At 40.0% G+C, this 23029-nt stretch overlaps 1 protein-coding gene and 1 pseudogene across 12 annotated transcripts in view; one reads left to right on the top strand and one right to left on the bottom strand.

The window, feature by feature from the left end:
- Positions 1-23029, bottom strand: part of Camk2d (calcium/calmodulin dependent protein kinase II delta) — a 246679-nt gene that overhangs the window by 72482 nt on the left and 151168 nt on the right. For 6 of the 12 annotated variants that reach the window (XM_034501223.2, XM_034501227.2, XM_076933223.1 and 3 more), the window contains exons 5-6: positions 4157-4222; positions 698-770 (exon numbers count right to left, since the gene is read on the bottom strand). In XM_034501223.2, the coding sequence (XP_034357114.1) occupies positions 698-770; positions 4157-4222 (139 nt within the window). Of the gene's footprint in view, positions 1-697; positions 771-4156; positions 4223-23029 lie in introns of those variants that run through there. The other 6 variants (XM_076933224.1, XM_034501224.2, XM_076933221.1 and 3 more) reach the window with 2 other exon arrangements.
- Positions 14920-15354, top strand: LOC117707720 (large ribosomal subunit protein uL24 pseudogene; annotated as a pseudogene).

Genomic DNA, 23029 nt, shown 5'->3' with positions numbered 1-23029 from the left:
ACAATATCATTTTGTTCTGGGGCTCATTTCCTGGCTATAAATTCTTCCAGAATTGAACAGGAACACAAACGTTATCTCTGTAGTTGTGGTCTGCTACCACTCCATACACATAAACTCTTTGTCAAGTCTTTCCCATTTTTCCAGTATGGTTCTACAAGACCCGTTAGCACTCGAGGTGCCATTAGGTTTGAATGAGGACACACAATGACATTTTGACAATCATGGACTTCTTGTGCTGTATGTAGTCTAGCTGGCAATCTTTACCCTTTGCCTAGGGTTCGTCAGGCTCAGGTGAGCAATGTGTAGTCAGCGTCCTGCTTCAGCAACCCACGGTCTCAGAACAGAAGTGGTGTTTAAATCTACAGGCGGACATACATCACAGACCAAGTTCATTCCAGGCCAATGCTGGACAACTCAGGAAAGCCTGCCCTCAAACTGACTCTGGTAATTTATTGCTTGGAAACGTAGGGTGTTGGATTGATGTTGTTCTCCCCTTCCTGCTATGATGTATATGTAGCCTGTAGATGAGCAAACTGAAGAGGCATCATGCATTGTCATTCATTATTCATTTCAAGATAGAGTTGGGAAAGACATTTTAAACATCATTTGAAATACCCCCCCGACCTCTGCCCTTTCCCCAGAAGAATAAAACCAAAGAAACTTCTTTGATTCAGATTTATGGACTCCATATACTGACCTTCAGGTCCCTGTGAACTATGCCATTTAGGTGACAATGATTTACACTCTCTAGAATCTGTTGTATACAATGACTGCAAAGATACAAGGGCAGAATGGAAGGGAGAACATTTTAAAGGCACATAATCACATTGGATAAAAAAATAAAACGAAGGTTCAAACAAAACAAAACAAACGAACAAAATTATATTCATTCACACTTTTCTTAGCTTTACACCAGCATTAAATAACGTTGAATAAAGCTAATTCTGATTTTTACTAAAATGACATCCAACACAGAATTTGTGACATAGTCAGACAAAACAATTTAAGCTGTGCTTCCTCTTGTTGGTCTATGGATTAAATCATACATGAGAGCAGTTGAGGTTCATATTCAGAAAATTTGTTGGTTTAGTTCCCAAAATGGTCTGGGAAGATTATCTAAAGATGTCCAATTGCCATGTGTTTGTCATACACAATCTAAACTGTTTAAGATCTGAGGTCACAAGTAAACAGGTTGAGACGAGAGGGCAGACACAGATGAAGTGGTAGGTGAAACAGGGATTTCAAAAAAAGAGGAAGGACACACGTACCAGTGATTTAAAAGGGGTGCCTCCTGTACAACTCAGGGGTAAGAAAATAAATGCAGGTTCCAAGAGGAGGTCGGGGATCGAAAGTTGACCCGTGACATAAAATAAACCCCTCTCACTTGCAAAGAGCTTGCAAAAGGTTTAAGATCCTCTGGGGACTGCTAATTGTTAAATCTATTTCCATACACTTTGCTGAAGGACAGTTTGGTTTACTTATTACCATGTTAAAAGGCACCACTGACCACTGATACTATTCTTCTTGTTTGTTTGTTTGTTTGCTTGTTTGTTTTTGTTTTTCAAGACAGGGTTTCTTTGTGTAGCCCTGGCTGTTCTGGAACTCACTCTGTAGACCAGGCTGGCCTTGAACTCAGAAATCTGCCTGCCTCTGCCTCCCAAGTGCTGGGATTAAAGGCATGTACACCACTGCCTGGCTAGATATTCTTATTAGAAACTTACTGATACTAAATCAACTGCTAATTAAACTGAAAAAAACTTTTGCCTGGCAGTCACAAGTCCCCAATAAGCTGCCACCTGACACCCAATAATGCAGAACACACTACAGGCAGGGACAAGTTTTTGTATACACTGTGCGCTCAAACCTGAGTTCAAACAAAAGGGTGTTCTCCAAGGAAACGTGCACAAGCTGATAACATTTCAGCCACTTGGTGTGTAACATGATGACATTCTATAGGAAATTACTGAAGTGGATAAAAGCAATCACTGTCTCATTTTTAACAATACAAATATCAAAAATACCCATGATGATTGTGATTCTTTGGCTCCAAATCGGTTGATTCAGCCACTAATGCAGCCTCACTGGAGTGTGTTGACTGTGTAGTTTATTTAGGTAGTTTATTTACTCATTGTTTTTTAAACTGTATGGTTCTTTTATCTCAGTGTAAACATACGCTGTTTTTAGAATATTTCTGTTTTATCTAATACTAAAAATAACATAGTTGGTCTATGACAAAAATTTTAAAAAAATAATTAATATCAAATTAACTATACTGGTCTTTATTAGCAAGGATGGATTTCATGCCTAAGTTCTTGAGGGTTAAAGCAAACAAAGTTTTAAAAGGTTGTGAGGAGACAGCCTCTTCATGGTCACATCTGGCAATAGAATTATTCTTGATTTCATGTGGGATGTTATCCTAAAAAATTTTCAAGAAGTAGTTTCCCATCTAATACAGGCATACATATGAAGTGGCCCCGTCTGTGGGCTTTGTCCTGTTATCTACACTGCTTGCCAGCATTTAAAATAGTCTCGGATTCATTTCAACCACAAATTATCAAACAATGTTTCTCATAACATAAAAAGGTAAAATAGATTAAATTTCCTCTACATTTCTTTTTATTTTTTATATTTATTTACTTAATTTTATGTGGGTGAGTGCTTGTCTGCATGTAGGTACGTGCACATGAGTTCTTGGTGCTCACAGAAGTCAGAAGAAGGCATCTGATCACCTGCAACTGGAGTTGCTATGAGGCACTAAGTGGGAAATAAACCTGGGTCTTATACAGGAGCAACAAGTGCTGTTAACTGTTCAACTGTCTCCAGCCCCAAACTTACCGTGTTCATTAATATTGTGATTAAAATTATTGCCCACCCATAAAAAATGGTCAATTAGTTGTTTTAAAACTCCTTTAGGTCCCTTTCCTGGGAACAAAAGTGAGGATTTTAAAACTATGGATGTACTCATTGCTAGCACAGGCCAAATAGAATTTGCCTGTAACAACACAATGTCCATTACAGATTACAGTATAGTCAGGTACAGTCAAATACACAGAATACCATAAACACTACTAGTAAGCCAAGAAAACGTAGTAGCATAAAAACAAAAAATAACAACAAAAAAAAGAGTAGAAACTGAAAGCTGAGTTTTTGGAAAAATAATTTCTTTGTTCCTATTTTTAATTTAAGGCAGTGTTTCAACTCTCTAGTAGAGCCTGGAATGCTTGACCTTCTGGCCTCCACCTCTAACGGGCTGGATATAGAGGCAGGTGAAAACTGAGCTTTACGTATCATGTGTTACTCTGGAGGAACTTCAACATCAGCCGAGTGTTCCCGAGGCCCCTATACTGCTACAGCTTTGAGCAGCTTGGCGAGCAGTAGAGATTGGGCAGACGGCCAATGATTTAACTTTCAAACAACATCAATCATGTTACATTGAGTTCATTGATCCTCATCAGATTTTTCACCATAAATGAAAATTATAGAACATAGAAGCAGAATTAACGCCATCAGGTCTAAGTAGGTCAAGGTAAGTAGATTAATGCCATTTTACTCCAGAAGATCTTTGAGTAGCCCAGGAAATGTAAAATTCGATAAAATGCTAGCCCTCTGTAAAAGTTCCAGGAGCCTCTTGGTAACTAACAAAATTGGGAAGTTACTTATGAACCCTCAGATCTAGCAAAGTAAATGCTTTTCACATCTGCTGCCCATTGGTTATGATGATATGTACAAAGTGTCACCTGCTAAAAGTAACACTGTAACGGGGACACCGAGGCCTTCTGAGGTCTGGTCCTGCCTGCTGACTAGACACATGTGGTACTGCAGTGGAAATTCCTATCATGAGAGCAGTGCTCTGCCCCACTGGTACAAAAGCCATGGTGACTACTAAGTCTTCACAACATGGCTACCCCAAGTGGAAAGCTATTGAAAGTAAGACTTCAAACAAATGTATAGTTTTTCTTTTTTCTAAAAGTCATCCTGCAGATCTTTGAAAGAGAAAAACTTCCCTGATGACTTATCATAAAGAGAAGTCCAAGGTGGTACTGTGAGACTCTCAAAGCCTGGGTCATGATATAGTTAAACTGATACATATGTCTGTAGAATAAGAGTCACCGATGAGAAGGATGCATCTTCCTCTTGCTCCGGGCAAGCCACTTACCTGGCATCAGCTTCACTATAATATTCTCTTGCCACTATGTCTTCAAACAGTTCACCACCAGTAACTCTGTGAATACAAGAGGAACACATTTAAAAATGAGAGAAATGAATTAGGCATCAGTAAGTTTGCAGTGTTTACACAGACTTCTCTTCCTCATACTATTTTTCAGTAATAAATTAAATACAACTACTTTGAAAAATTATGACATTTAGTTTCTTAGCACTCAGATTTATTTTATCAATAGATCCAGAGGTCACAAATTTTCCATATAATATATATGCATTAAGGTCTGACAAGATATATGGCATTGATTAGCAACATTTTATAAACAAAGAGATATGCACATAGATGCTAAGTTGGTTAAAAGTAACTCTGAAGTCTGTCATGTCTCTGTGTGTCTCTTCTGTGTGGGATCATATAACATTGATAAATAAACCATACTTTTTTCATATTATGTTAAAACAAGGTAATTTTTTATTATTGGAAATATTTCTCCCTGTTTAGTACAACTAAAGTTATTATATTTTTGTATGTGTGCACACATGCATTTGTATGTTGTAGGTTAATTCTAGAAAAAAAATTCTTACTAGTAAAATTGACAGGTTAAAGAGCACCCATTAAAATTATGGGGGGGAAGTGAAGGCAAGCTTTCTTCCAAAGTGGTTTACCCCAAAATTGGGAAGGTACCCACAGGCTACATCATACCTATTATTTGTTATCAATAAGTGAAAATATCTATCTAGTGAAGAAAAATGGTATCTCATATGAGTATGAATGCTTTCACTCTTGGTGAGATGGGTCTTCTATCAGTATTTATGTGTGACTCCTTCCTCCATTACACTGTGTTTGGGTTTTAAGAGAAAGTTTCAATTTTGAGGTGCCTTGTTGTAACTAGTATCTTTCCACAGTATCACACAGTGAAGAAATCTAGCTTACAAAGCTTCACAATTGAGGTAGATAGGTTTATTCTTGACAAAGTGGAGCCCAATAGTTTCAGAGCATCTAGCGGAGAATGGATGACACTCTGCCCAGGCCAGCTAGCAGCCACTACCCAGCACAGCCTTTAAAGATGTGCCAATCACAGACTTTCAACTTTTAGAAAAGGTATCAACTGGTGGCATAGAGTCTTGTTTGTGATCTTAGACCATGACTACACACTTCTTTTTGTTCTCTCCGTTGCTTGCTTGGCTTCTCATGTTCTGGAACACCACGGAAGGACTGCATTCCCTCAGACAGCAGCACTCACTCCATAAGACTGGAGAGTGAAATCTGTATGCTTATTGAAACACTTGCATAAATAACTCTCTCTCTGCTTCACTGAGCTGTGAATTCCTCAAGGTCCTACAATGTGAGTGCCATTATGTCCTATCACTAGTTTCACATAAAATGATACCGACAATGATCATCTGAATTTCTGTTTTTTTCCCCACTAAAAATCATAGTACACGTAATTTAATTCACTAGTATACCTATTTTTCTTTCAGATCCTGTAATAATGAAATTACAATGTACCCTAAATAAATTAATCTTTGTACACTCATTTCTTTTTCTACTTAAAAATATTTTTCTCTAAATAAAACATATTATCCTTTTAGTACCATACATGACAAATGTCTAAAAAAAGAAAAACTGGAAGCTACAGTAAAATTTGCTGTCTAAAAGGGAATCTGTTTTCATACTCACATTATTGTGTTAATAGAGCACAAAATTAAGCTATTGCAATTTTGAAAATTTTTAGTGAGCTACGTGAAGTTTCATAATGCCACAAATTAAATCAGTTCCATGAATAAATTGTTAGATTAATTAAACAATTAGAGATTTGTGAATAAAATAGTTCCAGCATTCTGTTATGATCTGAAGCATATCAATTATAGATTTGCATCATTAATTACTGTTTATAGTCTCAGAAATATTAGGACTTACAGGGAAAAGAATAATTTACTACTCAAAATAGGATGCTCTGTGCATAAAAATGACAGATATTTGCTGCTTGTATTATTTAAGACAATTTTGATTCATGCTATATTCCTCCTCAGAATTAATTATCCTTTTGTTTCTATTTATATGAGTTTACCTAGAAATGATCACAAGTAATTTCATCTTGAGTAAAATATTTGTAAACTTTCATGAATCATAGGCCCTAACTGCAAGGGTAGGCATCTGGTACAGTACAAGATGGTGTTCCAGAAGGTAAAGTACAGCCACAGTGATCCAAAGAGCAGACTTGGAGATCAGAATTGTTTCCCCATGTGTTAGAGGGAAAAGCCAGGAGTCTTGGGCTGATGTTGGAAAACAGAAAGCAATATCAGGGCCCAGCTATACACAGGGAAGAGGCAATCTTGTTAAAGCAGGACCAGAATCCTCCCCACTAGTAAGAAGTTCAGTCCCCTTCACGTGTCAAGCACAAAGTTGAAAGGTGCATCCCATGGTCTCAGCCCAACAAACCTGAAATTCAAAGCTACAGATGGGAGCACTTGAAACACATAGACAAATATTACCACAAGTCAAGCTTCTGTTCACTGGGTTTGTTTTGTCCCCGTGTGTTTGGTGTTCTTTTATCTAGTGACTACAGCAGAAGTTTGTGGTAGTAAATATGAATGTGACACATTCATCTGTCCACATGGCACTCAGCATACTGCTTTCCACACTGTTGAGCGGTGAGAGCAGACATTCACTGCTACGTCCATGTGTGCACCGGATTAAAATAGCTTTTCCCTTTCATCCAGAGAAATCCAATGGGATCACATTTAGAGGCGGGGAGCTGTGGAAGGGCAGGGCCCTTTAAATGAAGTCCCAGAGTTTTCTCTCTCTTACTTTCTCTGCCTATGAAGTTGTAATAAAAAGATCAACCCAGTGCAAGCTGAAAGGGAGCCAGGGTCGGAGCCAGTCCAGGGTAGCCCCTGATCTCAGACTCCCTATCTGCAGAAACATCTGAGGTAAATGCTTGCTGTTCAAAACACTCACCTACCTGGACAGAGTGCTGACTCCATCTCTACAAATGTTAAAGTGACAACTGTGTGATATGAAGGGGAAAAAACCCCAAGTAATGAAGATTAAGGCTTATTCTAAAGAAACTGTTAAAGAAAATGACACTTGTTTTCTTTATTTTGTGTAGACCTTGAAAAGAATGTGTCTCTGGAAGTGCACAGGGTCCTCTGGGAAACTGGGCAGCATACCTATGGTTGAGGAGCCCACTCAATGTTCTTCAGTTTTCTGATTAAGGTCTGACCATTGCACTGTGAGTAAGGAATGGAGAATAGTCACTGGTCAGACGAAAGACAATGAGAGCTTATTTCACGGGTCTGTTCCCAACATGGCAAGACTGCCAGCCTAGTCTCCACACTGAGTGCCAGAGTACCTACTATGTTGGTATGGTAACAGAAGTGTTAATCCCACCTAATCCCAGTTACCTCAACAGTCTCCCAGAGACCTCTGAAGAACCACTGAGCAAAGGACGCAAAATGTGAAGGGGCTCCATCGCAAAGGTAAGATATAAGATATTGACTACACTGGCCTAAGAATCATTTAGACAGAGTGTGGAAAGGAGGGAGACTGTATATTCAGCACTGTACATAACGCCTGGCTAGCCCTCAAAGGGAGCTTAATAAACATTTACTGAAAGTTACAGAATGACAGAAATAAGTATCTTTTCCATGTACCAACAAAGAACATTGGCAAGAATGAAATCAGGAAAACAAACCCAGTCATAGGAGCCTTACTCACTGAAAAGACAATTCAATCAGCAAAGAACAAAAACTACAAACAGCCATTTCAAACTTCCTAACCAGAGAGATGAAAGGTTTCTATATTGAAAACCACAAAGCACTTAAAAAAGCATGAAGAGGACACTAGAAGATGGAAAGACATCGCATGCTTGTGGGTTGGAGGAGTTAGCATTGTGAAGACAGTTATGATATCCAAAGTCACCTACAGATTCAGTCAAATCCCCATCAGAATTGTAATAAAACTCTTCATAGCAAGAGATAAAATAATCCTACCACTCACGAGGAAACTCAAAATACCTCAAATACAAGACAATGAATCTGAGCGACAAAGCAATGTAGGATGTATATACCCAACTTCAAATTATACTACAAAACCATAGTAACAAAAATATCAGGATATCGCACAAATAAAAACATGTAGATAGAAGGAGTGAAATAGAATGCTTGAATATAAGCCCACATAACTGCAGTCCTCTAACTATTGGTGAAAGGACCAAAATCATACATTAGAGCAGAGAGAGCCCTTCAGTAGATTGGAAAGTTGAGACCTCTATCTCTTAACCAGAGTAAAAATCAACTCAAACAAAATGGAAAAAAAGACCTGATGTTAGACCCGAAACTTTGAATCTAGTAGGAGAAGCACTTTCAACTTTCAGAGTAAGAGGCTAAAAGATAATAGCAGGGATTGACAATTGAGATTGTTATCAAATTAAAAAGCTTCCACACAGCAAAGGTAACAAATATCATTAGCCTACCACATGGGAGAAAACTATTCATCTGATCAGAGATCAATATTCAGAATATACAAAAATTAAACAACCAAAGCACAAGTAATTCAATCACTAAATGAACAAATAAATTGAACAAGGACATCTCCAAAGAAGAGGAATGACCAATAAATACATTTTATATACCTTTATACATTTAAGTACTTTATATATATTTATACATTTAAATAACTTTAGGCATGGAGGAAATGTACATAAAGTTATACTGAGGACTGGGGAACTGTTTCAGTTGATACAGTGTTTCCCTTGCAAGCATGTGGAAAAGATTTCCATCCCAAGAATTGTCAGAACTTGGGAGATACAGTCAGGCAAATGAAGGACAGGCAAATTAATTAAACTGTTTTGGCTCCTGGTGGGTTACATGTGCACTGAACCCGATCAAGAGTTCTCTAGATTTGCTACTGAAAAACTAATTCTGATAGGCCTTGACTAGCTAATGATAGGGCACTTCTAAACCTCCCTGTGGCTAGCACATACTTCCCTCATATATTCCTGGCTTAACACCTTCTAAATCTCTATTCTATCTTTGCTGCCCTTTTACCTTCTGGGCAGCTCCCCCATAGGTCTGCATTCTCTTTCCACCTACTTTGTTGGATGCTTTCTCCCCTGCAGCTCTTAAGTCTGATCCTTCTCCCTCTGAGTCCTGGCAGGATTCACCCTTTCCTTTCTTTTTTCTTGGTCCCTTGCCCACAGAATCTAAAAGTCCTGCCCCATCTTCTTGCCCAGCCATTGGTTGTATGGCAATTCTTTATTATCAATTGAAGGCAGCAGAGAGCATGGACCCGCAGGTCTGGAAACATGGCTTTTGAGAGTCAAAATAAGAAAAAGGATTAGAACCAATCCCAACACTGGCCTATTTGCTGAGCTCTAAGCCACTTGTGTTTATCTTCCACAAGCATACAGGCCTGCACTTGCACATGTGTGCACATACACATACACACCTACATTAAAATTCCTACTCATTCTGGTCCGAATGGTTATCATTAAAAAAAAAAAAAATCAATCCAGCTACTATGGAAATCAACACAGAAGTTCTTTAGGATGTGAAATACTTAACTATCAAATAATCTAGCTAGATCACTCTTGGGTATATACACAAAGGAACAAAAATCACCAAGACACATCTGCATTTAATGCTACTATGCTCACATTAGACAAGATAAGGAATCAGCCTATGTGTCCATCAAGAGATGAATAACAAATACAAACATGCATGTACACACACACACATACACACGAGGCATACACACATGTAAATGCATACACACATGATCAAGTATTATTTGGCCATAAAGAAAACAGAATTATATGATTTGAAGGAAAATGGATAGAATTGGAGATCTGTCAGGCCATTGGAAGGGTATCTTGGTTCTTGGGTTGTGGGTTCGGCCAAGCCCCCAGAACCCAGGCTCCTGTCATGAGGTCTAATCTCCATTCCACCTTCACCCTTCAGTCACATACACAGGTAGGCGTGATAAACAGGCCCCAGGCCCTAGAGAGATTTACATACTAATGAGGTACCTGAAGGCCAGAGGGTGGAGTCAATTAAGTGTTCCTCTCCAGCCCCTGCCCGATCTTCCCCTCCCTATTTGACTCAGGTCTGCCCTAGTTTTTATGGGGTGTGCATCCAGATCCATCCACCATCCGTCATGCCAATAAACTGGTTTTGGAAACCCAAGGACTTCCTCACTGTGAGGAACCGTGGAGAGGCCTTTAGTGAGCAGCCAGGCCTAACTTCCAGCTGGAGGAACCCAGGGCGTTCCCAGCCGACTACACACAGTGCAGCGTGAGGAACCCTGGGTTCCCCAGCTGTTTTTTGGGGTCCCTTGTTCTGGAGGGTATCCCACGACAATCTCCTGACTGGGGACAGGGTGAGAGCATTGAGGGCTCGCTACTGTCTCCTCGCTGCCTCCAGCCTGGGTCTCCACTGTCTGTAAGTCTCTGGCCCAGCCTGATGCGGGAGGTGGAGGCCAAAGAACACAGAGTGCGAGCAGGAGGGGAGATTGCCTGCCCCCGCTGCTGCATCTGCCCAATCCCAATCGCTGCTGTAGCTGACCAGTCTCTCCCAGGTGTTGTACTTGTCTCTCCGAGCTGAGCCGGTCCAGGCCTGGGCTAGGCCTATAAGGAGCCGGCTAGCTGGCAAGGAGGCAGGTTGGTGTCCCAGGCAGGTTCCGGGAGAGCAGAGCTCTCCCCAAGTGTTACAGCTCTTGTGACAAAAACTCTCGGACACTAGGATGATTCTTGAGCGCACGCCTTACTTCCCGTAAATAGAGCCCTTATATACAGTTTTGGGGTGGGTTAGGGTCTGACAGCAGATAATGTCTATTGGCTTGACCTGAGAGCTTGGAGATACCTCATCTGCATGTGGGAGAGCCTGAGGGACCTTTTCTTGTGACTGATGGTCATAAACCTCTCTGTGGGAGGGGTTGTTGGAGGACTGAAGCTAAGTGAAAAGAACCAGGGCCTGGGAGCAGAGCTGAACTCCTGCCATTCTAGAAAGGTTCTTGGGTTTGAAACTCATGCTCAACCAAACACCCAGCTGCTTCTCACAGCCCACTGCCCTACAGAGATCATCTCAAAAAAAGAGGCAAGAATCAGACAAGTATTTCATGTTTTCTTTCAAAGCTCATCTATGAATAAGTCATGTCTGACTATAAATGCAAAATGTACTCATTCTATTCAATATAGGATACATTTTCAGTTTAGAGATTGAAATAAGAAAAACATAATTTATGATGAAAATCAGTTGCTTATATTTCATTTCTTAATGAATGGAACACATGCCTCATTTAATGTAACCAAACACAGATAGTAAGGATATTTTTACGTTCAGTGACTCTTTGAAACATGGCCTATTTATGTGTTTACAAAGTCTCAAAGTTTTCAGTCAGCATTCAGAATTTCTGAATGTATCATGTCATGTATCATGTAATGTCTCTGGCCAGAGGCAGAATCAGGTGTAACAGTCTGCACTGTACCAGCTGCAGTGGCAGGAGTAGGAGTCCCACACAAGCTAAGAGGAAAGGAATTGAACATATAGGTCTAGCTTCTCTGCCAATACTTTCTCTAACTAAGGTCATCTGTGTACATAAGCTATTTAGTAACTCAATACCTAGTATTCTGTGATACCTCAGAATAGCAGATAACCTGAGGTTGTCCAGATAAGCTGCTTGTCATGGATGTCATGTAGAGTGATGAAAATAAAAAAAGGCCACAGAGACAGGGCTGGAGACAGGGCTAAGAGCACATGCCACTGTAGCAGAGGATCTGAGTTCAGTTTCCAGAGCCTACATCAGTGAACTCATGGCCAGAGGAATCGATGTCTCCAGCCATTGAGGGCACTTGCATTCTAGTATATGGCCACAGACAGAAGGCCCCTGGCTTTCTTTAATTGATGGTCCAAGGGCTTTTTACTGATCTTTGTATGGGGGCGTCACATTAAGAATTACAGTGGACATGATCTAACTAAGAGACAGGCTATTGGAGTTCTATTCAAACATCCAACTTAGTACAGGATAGAGGCTACAAGGGGCTAGACGATGGGAAATTAGAATGAAATTATTCTCATGGGCATCGTTCCTCTTGAGGTCCTTGAGAAGACAAGGGATGTGAAATGGAAAGGATACTTATACTGCTTTCCTCCTTGATGCTACTCAAGGACTCTCTCACTGGTTCCCAAGTGCTCTGATTACAGGCATACACACAGGTGTGCACACAGGCATGCACAGAGCCATGCCCACAGGCATGTACATAGCCGTGGAGAGCACACAGGCATGCACACAGGTGTGTGCACACAGGCATGCCCAAAGCCATGCCCAATCCACCCTCTTTTATTTCATTCTGATTTATTTCTGATTACTTTTGCATCCTTCTTCAGTTCTAAAACCTGTACCAACCCCTTTTTTATTTCAGTTCTTTCATAAACATGTGAAATTACTATCAAGAGTTCACTTTCTTAAAGTTGTTTTTCAGACTCTGCAGAATGAACAGATAAAAACTGTGACTGGTCACAATTAAGCATGTATGGAGTAAAGCAAAAGAAAAGAGAAATGTGTTATTTTTTTCTATTAAAAATACTGATCTTTTTACCTTATTTACTATTTAGTGTGTGTGTGTGTGTGTGTGTGTGTGTGTGTACATGTGCATGAAGGTACCTGAGGAGCCCAGAAGAAGGAGTCAGATTCCCTAGAACTGGAGTTGCATGCAATTGTGAGCCATATAATGTGGATATTGGGATTTGAACAGCAGTCATCTGCAGTAGCAAGTGCTCATAACTGTTGAGCCATTTTTACACTCCCATGACTGAGTTTCTTAAATGATCACATTTACCACTTCATTCATCCATCCATTCATTCTGTCTGTCTGTCTTTCTATCTATCATCTACATAAGAGAGGTTTAATAAGATACTTGACGTAATGACTGAATGTCTGATTAAGTGCTCAGGCAATGTTTTCCAAAGATATATATCAATGCTTGCTTCTATGGATGGGGTATACCTCACTGTAGAGCACTGGCCTGTGTGCCTGAGGTCCTGGATTCCATCTGCAGCATTGTAAAAATCAAAATCAAACAAACAAAAAAGAAATGTTTCCTGAAGGCAATTGATAGGCTATAGTTAGGGCATTTAAAACAAATGTGATACAGATCAAAAGCACAGTGAGATACCACCAGACAATAGTTAGGGTGACTATCATTAATTAAACTAGTTACAAGGCTACTGAAGATGTGAAGAAATCAACATTCTTGTACATTGTTAGTGAGAATGAAAGATCATACAACCAATCTAGAAAGCAGTAGTGGTAGTGATTAAAGCATTAAAAGTAAATTTACCACATGACCTAGCAAATACACGTCTAGGTATAGACACTCAAAGGATTGGTAGTAGGATCTCAAGGAAACATATATAAACCTAATTCCATAGCAGCAATACTACTAATAGTAGAATAACATAAGTGCCCATTAGCAAATGATGAGGCAAGCAAAGTGTGTTAAATACATACAAAGGAATACTATTTAACCTTAAAAAGAAATTCTGACATATGCTACAACACATATATGTAGCAGCATATTTTCCCCACAAGTTGGGAGGAGCTAAGGTGGGAGATGTAAGGAGAGGAAGACATAGAGGAGGGGAGAGAGGACGAGAGAGAGAGAAGAGAGAGAGAAAAGAGAGAGAGAGAGAGGGAGGGAGAGAGAGAGAGAGAGAGGAATTTGGAAGCGGATATGCACACATCTCTAGCAGTCTAAGGTAGTTGAAATAACTAAGTTGGGTATTGGATTACACCTCTTATTGTGTGGGCATCTTGTTATTGAGCATTACGAAACATATAAAGACTTTGGATAATCTAAGCATTAGAGTCTCATTTCTACCAGGCAGTGTGGATGGCTCAGCCCAGCCTTGTGGAGACAGCATGGATGATTGGCAGTGAAGACCTCCAAACTCGGGAGACCCTTCCTCAAGTCTCAGGAAATCACAACCACCCAAAAATCACAAGAAACCATACCTGGATGTAAGCAGAGGTTTATTGGGGAGAGATGGCTAGACAAGGTCAAAACTGCTCGTCCATGCAGGAACAGAATTTTGACAAAAAGGCCAGCAAGCTTTGGGTTTTTTTTTTTTTTTTTTTTTTCTTTTTTTTTTCTTTATTTTTTTTTTTTTTTTTTTTTTTTGCATGGGGTGGGGAAAGGAAGGAATTTTCGTGTGGTTACACATGATTGGTTGTTTTACAAATTTTGAACATCAGCAGGCTGTAACACTGGGAAAACCTCAAGGGGGGTGGGGTAACCAAGAACAGTTCTTGGAACCACCCAGATGACTTGCATCTTTCTCTGTGGTCAGGAATGTGTCTTCTTGCTTTGGGACTTCCCCACCCTGAGGCTTGACGAATGTTGCAGTAAAGACCTGAAATCTTACATCCAGTTCCAAATTCTGGAACCTGCACACTTTCTGCTCATGTCTAAGGGCAAAGAAAAAGCCTGCATATATTTCACAAAATGGTCTTTATAATTTTTCACTCTACAGCAGAGCCATCTACCAAGCTAGCATCTTTCAGGGTCAGTGTCTTTAGCCACCTGAGCTGGAGATCTGAGCTGGTGGCCTGAGAGCAGGTGATAATTTGCTACCACCACTCATGGCCACAGACCTTGTCTAGTCAGGAAGATGGCAGCTGATTAAGAACAAGCAAGATCGACAGAACCGGAAGTTCTTTCCTTTTCTTTTGCAGCCATCAGTGGATCGCAGACGCCAAAATGAAATTCAATCCCTTCATGACTTCTGACAGAAGCAAGAACCGCAAATGGCATTTCAATGCACCTTCTTACATTCAGAGGGAGATCATGTCTTCCCCTCTCTCCAAAGAACTGAGACAGAAGTATAATGTTCTGTCTATGCCCATGTGAAAGGATGATAAGGTTCAGGTTGTTTGAGAATACTACAAAGGCCAGCAGATTGGCAACATGGTCCAAGTGTACAGAAAGAAATATGTCATCTACACTGAGCGAGTCCAGTGAGAGAAGTCTAAGGGCACAACTGTCCATGTGGGCATCCACCCCAGCAAGGTGGGTATTACCAGGCTAAAGCTGGACAAGGACCGTGAGAAGATCCTGGAGAGGAAAGCCAAGTCCCGACACATAGGAAAGGAGAAGGGTAAATACAAGGAAGAAACGATTGAGAAGATGCAGTAGAGACATCTCATGCGCAGCTTTCATTAAAGACTGCTTAAGTTAAAAAAAAAAAAAAAGGAAAAGAAGAACAAGCAAGATCGAGTGCCACCGTTTAAAATATTACCTCAACACATATGAACCCCCAGAGACCTTGATAAGTGAAACAACTCTGTAAGGAAAAAAAAATACTCTACAAGGTACTTACATGAAGTATCCATAATAATAAAATCATAAAGACAAATGGAATAATAGTCATTTGTTGGTTGGAGTAGAAGGTAAGACACGTCATGAACTAATGCAGTTTCAGTTGTTAAGATGAAGAGTTCTGGAGACGCGCCATGATGATAGTCATGAAACCTGAATGCCAGGTGAACCGTAGACTTGAATGATTACAATGATAAATGTTATGTCACATTTATCTTACTCCAAGAAAACAAAATTGAGCAAAGACATAAGCAGTGTTTGAGGACAGCATGGATGATGGACATTGGAGTGGAAAACTACAGCACACAATGCAACTGACAGGAAATAGCACCTATCATTCCCATTTCTCTGTGTGGGTTCCATAGGTCTCTAGAAAGCTATCTGTACAATAATACTGAAGGATAACATCAACCCATTGTTACAGTAGATTTTATTTTCATTTTATCTTTTTTTTTTACTCTTAGGCATTATGGCCCAGTAGAAAATGAAATGAAATGTGGATCCCCTAAGAATTGGAGCAGGGGCTGACTCTCACTCTATTGTCTCCCTTTTCCCTAGCCAGGCTCCAGTATCTGTCCTTAGTTGGAGGAGATGCACCTAGTCCTGCTTTGACTTGATATTCCAGGGCAGGTTGGTACCCATGGAGGGGGCTTCTCTTCTCATAGTAATAGCAAAAGGAGGCATGAGGGAGGGGTATATGAGGGTGGAACTGGGAGAAGAGGAAGGAACAGGCTGCAATCAGAATGTAAAATAAATAATTAAGGGGGAATAAAAGAAAGAAAATGAAATGGAATGAACATCCTGGCTTACTCTGTGGCGTCATGTGAGGTTATAATTTTACTATGCTATGTTTGATTTGCTCCTAAATAAAAAGAGAATAGACACCAATTCTACTCATTCACAGCCACTGGGCAATGGTTGTCAACTTGTGTTCTAAAATGGAGGGCTATAACTCAACTGATTATATCCTTTAAACCAGGCTGTACTAAAACCCGTTTCTTAAGGTATGGAAACACCAACGGGCTAACACACAACTCCATCCATTTTAAATAGAGTTTCACTAATAGGTCAGTGAGATGGCACAGTTGATAAAGGCATTTGCTGTCAAACCTGATGGTCTGAGTTCAGTCACTGGAACCCATACACTAGGAGAGGACCAGCTTTCACAAGCTGTCCTCTGACTTACATGTATGTGTCATAACATGCACCATACACATAAATTAAGAAAAGTAGAGTTCCACAAATAATTTAGTTCTCAGTGTTCCCAACTCACGAAAATATTACTAACCTGACACCAGAATTTTTTAATGTCCCCAAGGATGCTCACTAAAGCATCCAAAACGTTCATTCTCTGGAAACACTGAATTTGAAAATCCATGGTGTTAGTTCAGGGGAGTTGGGTCAGTCAATAATATGCATGGTATACACATGTGAAGACAAGAAATTAATCTCCAACTCTTCACGTGAAAACACAACAAAAACGAAGAGCGGGAGAGGCTCTCTGGTGATGCTTGTGATGCTTGTGATGCATCTGTGGGCTGTGAGCCACTCATAGACTCTTTCACAGAGACCTTAAGAATTGAACTTAGGGCCGTTATGCATTGAAAATCAGGTAGCCCATCTCTCCTCAACGTGTATCCCTTTTGGAAAATCTTTCTGTCAACCATTTTTGACAATCTCCTAGGGTCCTTGTGACTTACAGCTATATTTCCTCTTCTTAGATCAACTTACACAAATCCTGCTGGGCACATGAATAGGGATGAAGTGGTACAAAATGCACAGCATTTTGAAAAAAGACCCAGCAGCTAATATAAAAACACGTTTGTTATGAAATAAAATTTAAAAACCACATCAATAAACACTGACAATCCATCCAAGGCAACAAGACCCCTTTGATCTCTTAGATATCTAGCCCCTGAAATGGAAACTGTTCCCACACTCAAAGGAGGGCGGCACTCCTGTCCAGCTAAATGATCTGGCTGAGGATTCTGGTACAGTCTCAACTATGCATTGGACAACAATAATCTTCCATTACTAAGGTGAGACAACAGAAGGAGAATGGAGCTGGGGAGTTGCTGAACAAGCATGTGGACAGTAGTCTGCATCCTCAGCACCCGCAGAAAAAAAGTAAGACTGGAAGTATGCATGTATAACCCCAGAACTGAGGGATGGAGGCAGGGGGATCTCTAGGACTTTTAGGCTGGTTAGTATTGTGGCAGAAATTTCCCAGTTCAATCTATTTGCAGCGAGAGCTCTGTGATTGGACAGGGAAAGGGGAAGCAGAGCTAAGGATGACAGAGAGGGAGAGGCAGAGAGACATGGGAGAGAAAGGTGGTGGAAAATGGTAGTGGATGCAGACCTGCGTGGCTTTAAGTAGCATAGGTAGATATGAAATCTAAAGGTTAGTATAATTGGGATAACTTGTCTAAATTGAGTGGGCATCTTGGGATTTGAGTATTTGCTGATATAGAAATCTGTTTGGTTAATTATAAGCTTTAAGAGTTTTGATTTACCAGGTGATGGGTATGGCAGTTGATTGCAGGGTAGACAACCATGGTGTGGGGCTAGCATGGCCGTGAGGGGAGCTCTAGAGCTCTGGCCTCACTGGAGAGCATGCTGAGATGAGAACGCCCAGCCAGGCAGCCCTTTGGTAGTCGGCCTAAGTGTGGAAACATGGTGGCTAAGCCTGGAGTCAGATGGACGCTTCTTTTCTAATACCTCCCACTACACAATATAGCAGTAGAGACAAAATAGTGAACTCCTAGCTCTAGGTCCATGAAGAATGCTTGCCTCAAGAAATAAGATGGAGATATTGAAGAAAAATCCCAACATCAACCTTTGTTCTTCAAATACCAGCATGGGTGAACACACACACACACACACACACACACACACACAAATACATATGTACACACCAAACATCACAAAATAAGAAGGAAGAGGAAGAGTAGAAGAATGAAATAACTTCACTACTTTGTAAAGTAGATAATTCATAGGACAAATGTCGTGTTTATAGTAACAACTTTGTTCTTCATCTACCCAAGTTGACCACCCATATCATTAAAGTTTGCTAATCTTAATATTTTCATAATACATTCTTATATGTTAGAGTCACTAACATATTCTTTACTAAGCATTTTGGTAACTATCACACACACACACACACACACACACACACACACACACACCCCTCTAAATCTTACTTGTAAAGTAATTCTAATCCTATTATGGTCAAAGCTCCTAGATGGTATCTGTATATGAGTTAGGCCATGCTAATACATGGGCTTAGAGAATTGAATTATAAATTCTGTATGATACACAGGGTGGCTGAGAAAAGTAACAAATGCAAATGTTTTTGAGTAACATAATTTAAAGCATAGGTTTCTTTTGGATAACAGAATCCTTAAGGGCCTAGCAAATCCAAGATTAGACATTCATCCTGTTTATGAGGAAGTGCACATAAGTGTAAGCATATGTGTCTCAACGAACACTCATCCTTTTGACATGATGGATAAGGAGACTGAGCACCAGTGAGCCTCTTGGTTCTCCCCCTGCCTGGAAAACCTGATGAACAACTGATACACTGTCCTGCAAAACTGTCACCTAGCCAGCAAGGCCCCCAACTTTTGTTCTGTTTGGTCACTTACTACAGGTTAGGAAGAATCCTTGTTACTCCCACCATTCTGAACATCTCACAAATAGTCCTAGTACATTGCACTGCCAAAGTTATACTGTACAAGGAATAACTTGAAACAAACAACGAAAACAAAACAAAAAACCTGGGGGTATGTTGATAAATTCACAAAGACTAAGAGAAGGCAGGAGAAACAAGAAATTACTCCTCAGAGGGTCACAGTCTCCTTCAAGGAGAAGGTGCTGTTCCAGGGCCCACAGACAGAACAGCTGGCTGTGCAGAAATAGCTGGGGGAACAGGGCAGAAGGGAACGAAAGAATTAGAACTGGAGTCTCCAAGGTCTTATTACTAAAGAGCATTCTAGAACCTACTTTCTCCCAAACACTTTCAGCTTCCTACTTTCTACCAACAATCTTTCTGGTGAGTGCAAGTAACTGAGCTTCTGTAGAAAGCTCATTTTCAGTATCATGATTCCTCATTTATGTGAATAAAGACTTAAGTCGATCAAGACATTGACAGATTATTTCTCATGTAGCAGTCCAGAGACACTGCTTTCTGAAGAGATGCCTGTGGGGCAATTTCATTTTTCAATAACAGTCAAGAGGAGCACTTGTTTTATTCCCAAAGTTTTTAATTCAGTCAACAACAAATTAGTGATTTAGTAACTGTTTCTAGAATTGACATTTAAACACCCCCAAGTTTTCCCTGCTGCAGCCTGAGTCTGCTGCTGTCCGTTTAAAGGGCACATGATCAGAAAATGTATTTGTTGTTTTCAGTGACATGTTCATTGTCTCTCTGGAATACTACTAAATTGTATGGGTGTTTGCACATGCATGCATGTGCAGGCACACCACACACACCTTTTCAGTAAGGGTAAAAAGTCATATTTTCTCTGTCATTCTATGACTTTTACTGGTTATGAAAGTTTCAATGAATTTCAAACTAAAAAATAAGCATCACAATAATGCTACAGCAGTTCAAGGTTCATTGGGAAAGAGACAGGTGGTCTGAATGTCTACATTTCTGAATTCTGGATTTCCTTCTAAGAAAATAAAGCATGACTTCTTTCAAGTTAAAGGTGATAGAGAAGATTGTCTCCTTCAGAAATTAAAACGTCTACCAGTGATATATCAAGAGACAGCTGAGTATCAGCAAGTCACATGCCAATTACTGTTAAGAGTTTACTTCAAATCTTACATGCACATGAGTAGTTACTATCTCTCCCTTCTATAATGGAAAGACTTACCTAATCCTAAATCATTCTGATTATTATCACTTTAAAAATTTGTAGTTTTGTTTGTTTGTGTGATGGGAGGAAGGGAAGGGGAGAATTTATTAAGCTGGACAGGCAGAGAGGTGAGAAGCACTTGACCAAAATATATTGTATACAATATTTTTCAATTAAAAATTTTATGTTCCCTATAAGGGATCAGAAACAGTTTATTCTCTTCAAATTAAAAAATTTTCTCACCTGAATCTGCCATACATTTGTATATGCCTGTGGAGGCCAGAGGCTGGCACACAGTGTCTTCCTCAACCACTCTCACTGCTTTCAGAGACAGGTAGGTCTGTTGTTGAAGCCAGAGTTCACCTCTTCCACTAGAGTAGCTGGACACAGAGCATGGCGATCTCCTCTCTCTGCCTGCCCGTGCTGGTTCATTTTCATCACCTACTGTAACCAGCTTTCCACACTCACTGAACTAATGGAACTATCTTCCCAGGGCCCCCAAGCATATGTTCTTAGACACCAATAAAAGAGTTAATTGATTTCATACTTAACTGCTGCTTACAAAGAGCTACATGACTGTACATTGCTCTCGGTTTTTATAATAATAGACCAGTAACTGTAAATGTCCCTGATTTTAATAATAAATTTGCCTATATGTTTTATTTTTGTGTGTGAAAATGCTTGCCAGTTATGCACAAGACTCTCTGTTAGAAAATAAACTTTTTTTTCCAATCCAGACTGTGTTCTTAACTTATTACTATAAATTCTTAAACCACTAATCACAGAATTGGTGGTTTTAACACTATTCAACTGTAAGAAAATATAACCTTCAGTGATGAGTTTTAAGATGAGATGCATTCACACTTACATAGTGACTGCAGTATTTTAGGCATCATTACTGACAGCAGCTAATCCCTGGAGGGTGGATGTTAAGTTACTACAGTTCAAATCAGACTGCTTCATGACAAATGGCAGTGTAAGTATGCCATTGGCATATGCATGTTGGAGGGTTCCTGTGTGGGCTTCAGTCCAGACTCGCCCCATCTCCAGCACTGTATGAAAAGGATGTAGCAGATCTACTGGGCTCTACAAACCAGAACTTGGGATGGTTCAGGTTTTCGTCACCTTCTGAATCTAAGATGGGGAGCTGACAGATACAAGGATGACAATGACATCCTACAGACCTTTAGTATCAGACCTGGGAAGGTAAGTCCTCAAAGGGAGAAAAGGTAGCAGATTTTTCCTCCACTTGACAGCCTATGCTGTGTGTGCAGCTATGTTGTTTGAATCTGGAATGTGTATGTACTGATCTATTGTGCTTTGATGCACAGTGAGAACAAACAAAGTTTATTCACACAGTACCATGTGCCCAGTATCAAGATTCATGCTTTGCATAAGGAAATTTTAACATTAGTAACTCTTGAGAAAAAAGAGGGTTAGTAAGAAATACTCCAGATTCTGGCACTAGGATGAAGGACCTAAACTACTATTTGATAATTCTCTCAAGAATCTCTGAAACAGGATTAATAAATAGGACCTCACAAAGATAAAATGCTTCTGTAAAGGACATCACTATTGGAGCAATGTGGCATCCTACAGAATAGAAAAAAAAAAAAAAAACCATCATCTTTATGAGAAAAAGAACAGAACTAAGCCAAACAATCACCATTACAAACTGATTTGGTAATTATGATACAGCACGATGGGACATTATCCTAACACTAACAGGATTATGAGCATCATTTTGAGCCATGAAAGATATGTTTACAATAGAAGTGCATGTCCTCAAATACTAGCTAGTACATGTATGTGGCTGCAATGTAAATAAATATGAACTTTCTATAATTTAAAAAACACCTTTCTCCTCCATGCCATTTGCCATGTTATCATTGTTAAAAAGCAAACTTACTATGTCATGGCCATACTTAAAAGGTTTTTCTTTCTTTCTTTTTTTTTATTATCAAATCATAATTTTTACTTTTTAACACAAGGGTTATAAACAGAAAAATGCAGGATGTGGGGAAGGGGATGATACAGGAGCATAGGTGTTCAAGGGGAGTACAGATATCTTTCAGAACAGGGTATTAGCTGGGTAAAGGTTCAGGGGTTCACTATGACTCTGCCTATGATTCACTTGTCCTTATCTAAGTTGGTACTATCTGCCAAGGCTGCCTATTTACAAGGTCTATGACTACTCAGGCTGGTAAATTTCCACAAAAGCTGCCTGTTTACAATAACTTATAGCCATCTGTTTCAGTGTTCCACAGAGACCCAAGACTTTGTGTTAGCAGGCATGTATGTCAGGCCTATTCCTGATTTTAGGCTTATGGCTGATTTTAGGCCTTCAGTGTATAAGCAGGGCTGCCCCTGACATCTTCTCCCTTCTCCAAGTATAGAAGGGCCATAGTGATTTTAATCTTGCCAAGGCAGGGATAGAGGCCTGACCTCCAGTAATTAAGAGGGACCTTGTAATGGCTCTGGTCTTCCTGTCATTATCCAGTGAGGCTTGAGGGCCATACCCATCCTGATATCTTTTTCCTCGAGAAGGGATACTTTTGACATCAACCCCTATGCAGTCAGCCTTGTCCCTCAGGGAACCCAGAAACATATTTTGAACTTTTCTTTATATT

The sequence above is a fragment of the Arvicanthis niloticus genome, chromosome 4 (assembly GCF_011762505.2).
Source record: "Arvicanthis niloticus isolate mArvNil1 chromosome 4, mArvNil1.pat.X, whole genome shotgun sequence".
Taxonomy (NCBI): domain Eukaryota; kingdom Metazoa; phylum Chordata; class Mammalia; order Rodentia; family Muridae; genus Arvicanthis; species Arvicanthis niloticus.
Note: the sequence above shows the minus strand (reverse complement) of the source record. Positions and strands in the feature narration are given on the sequence as shown.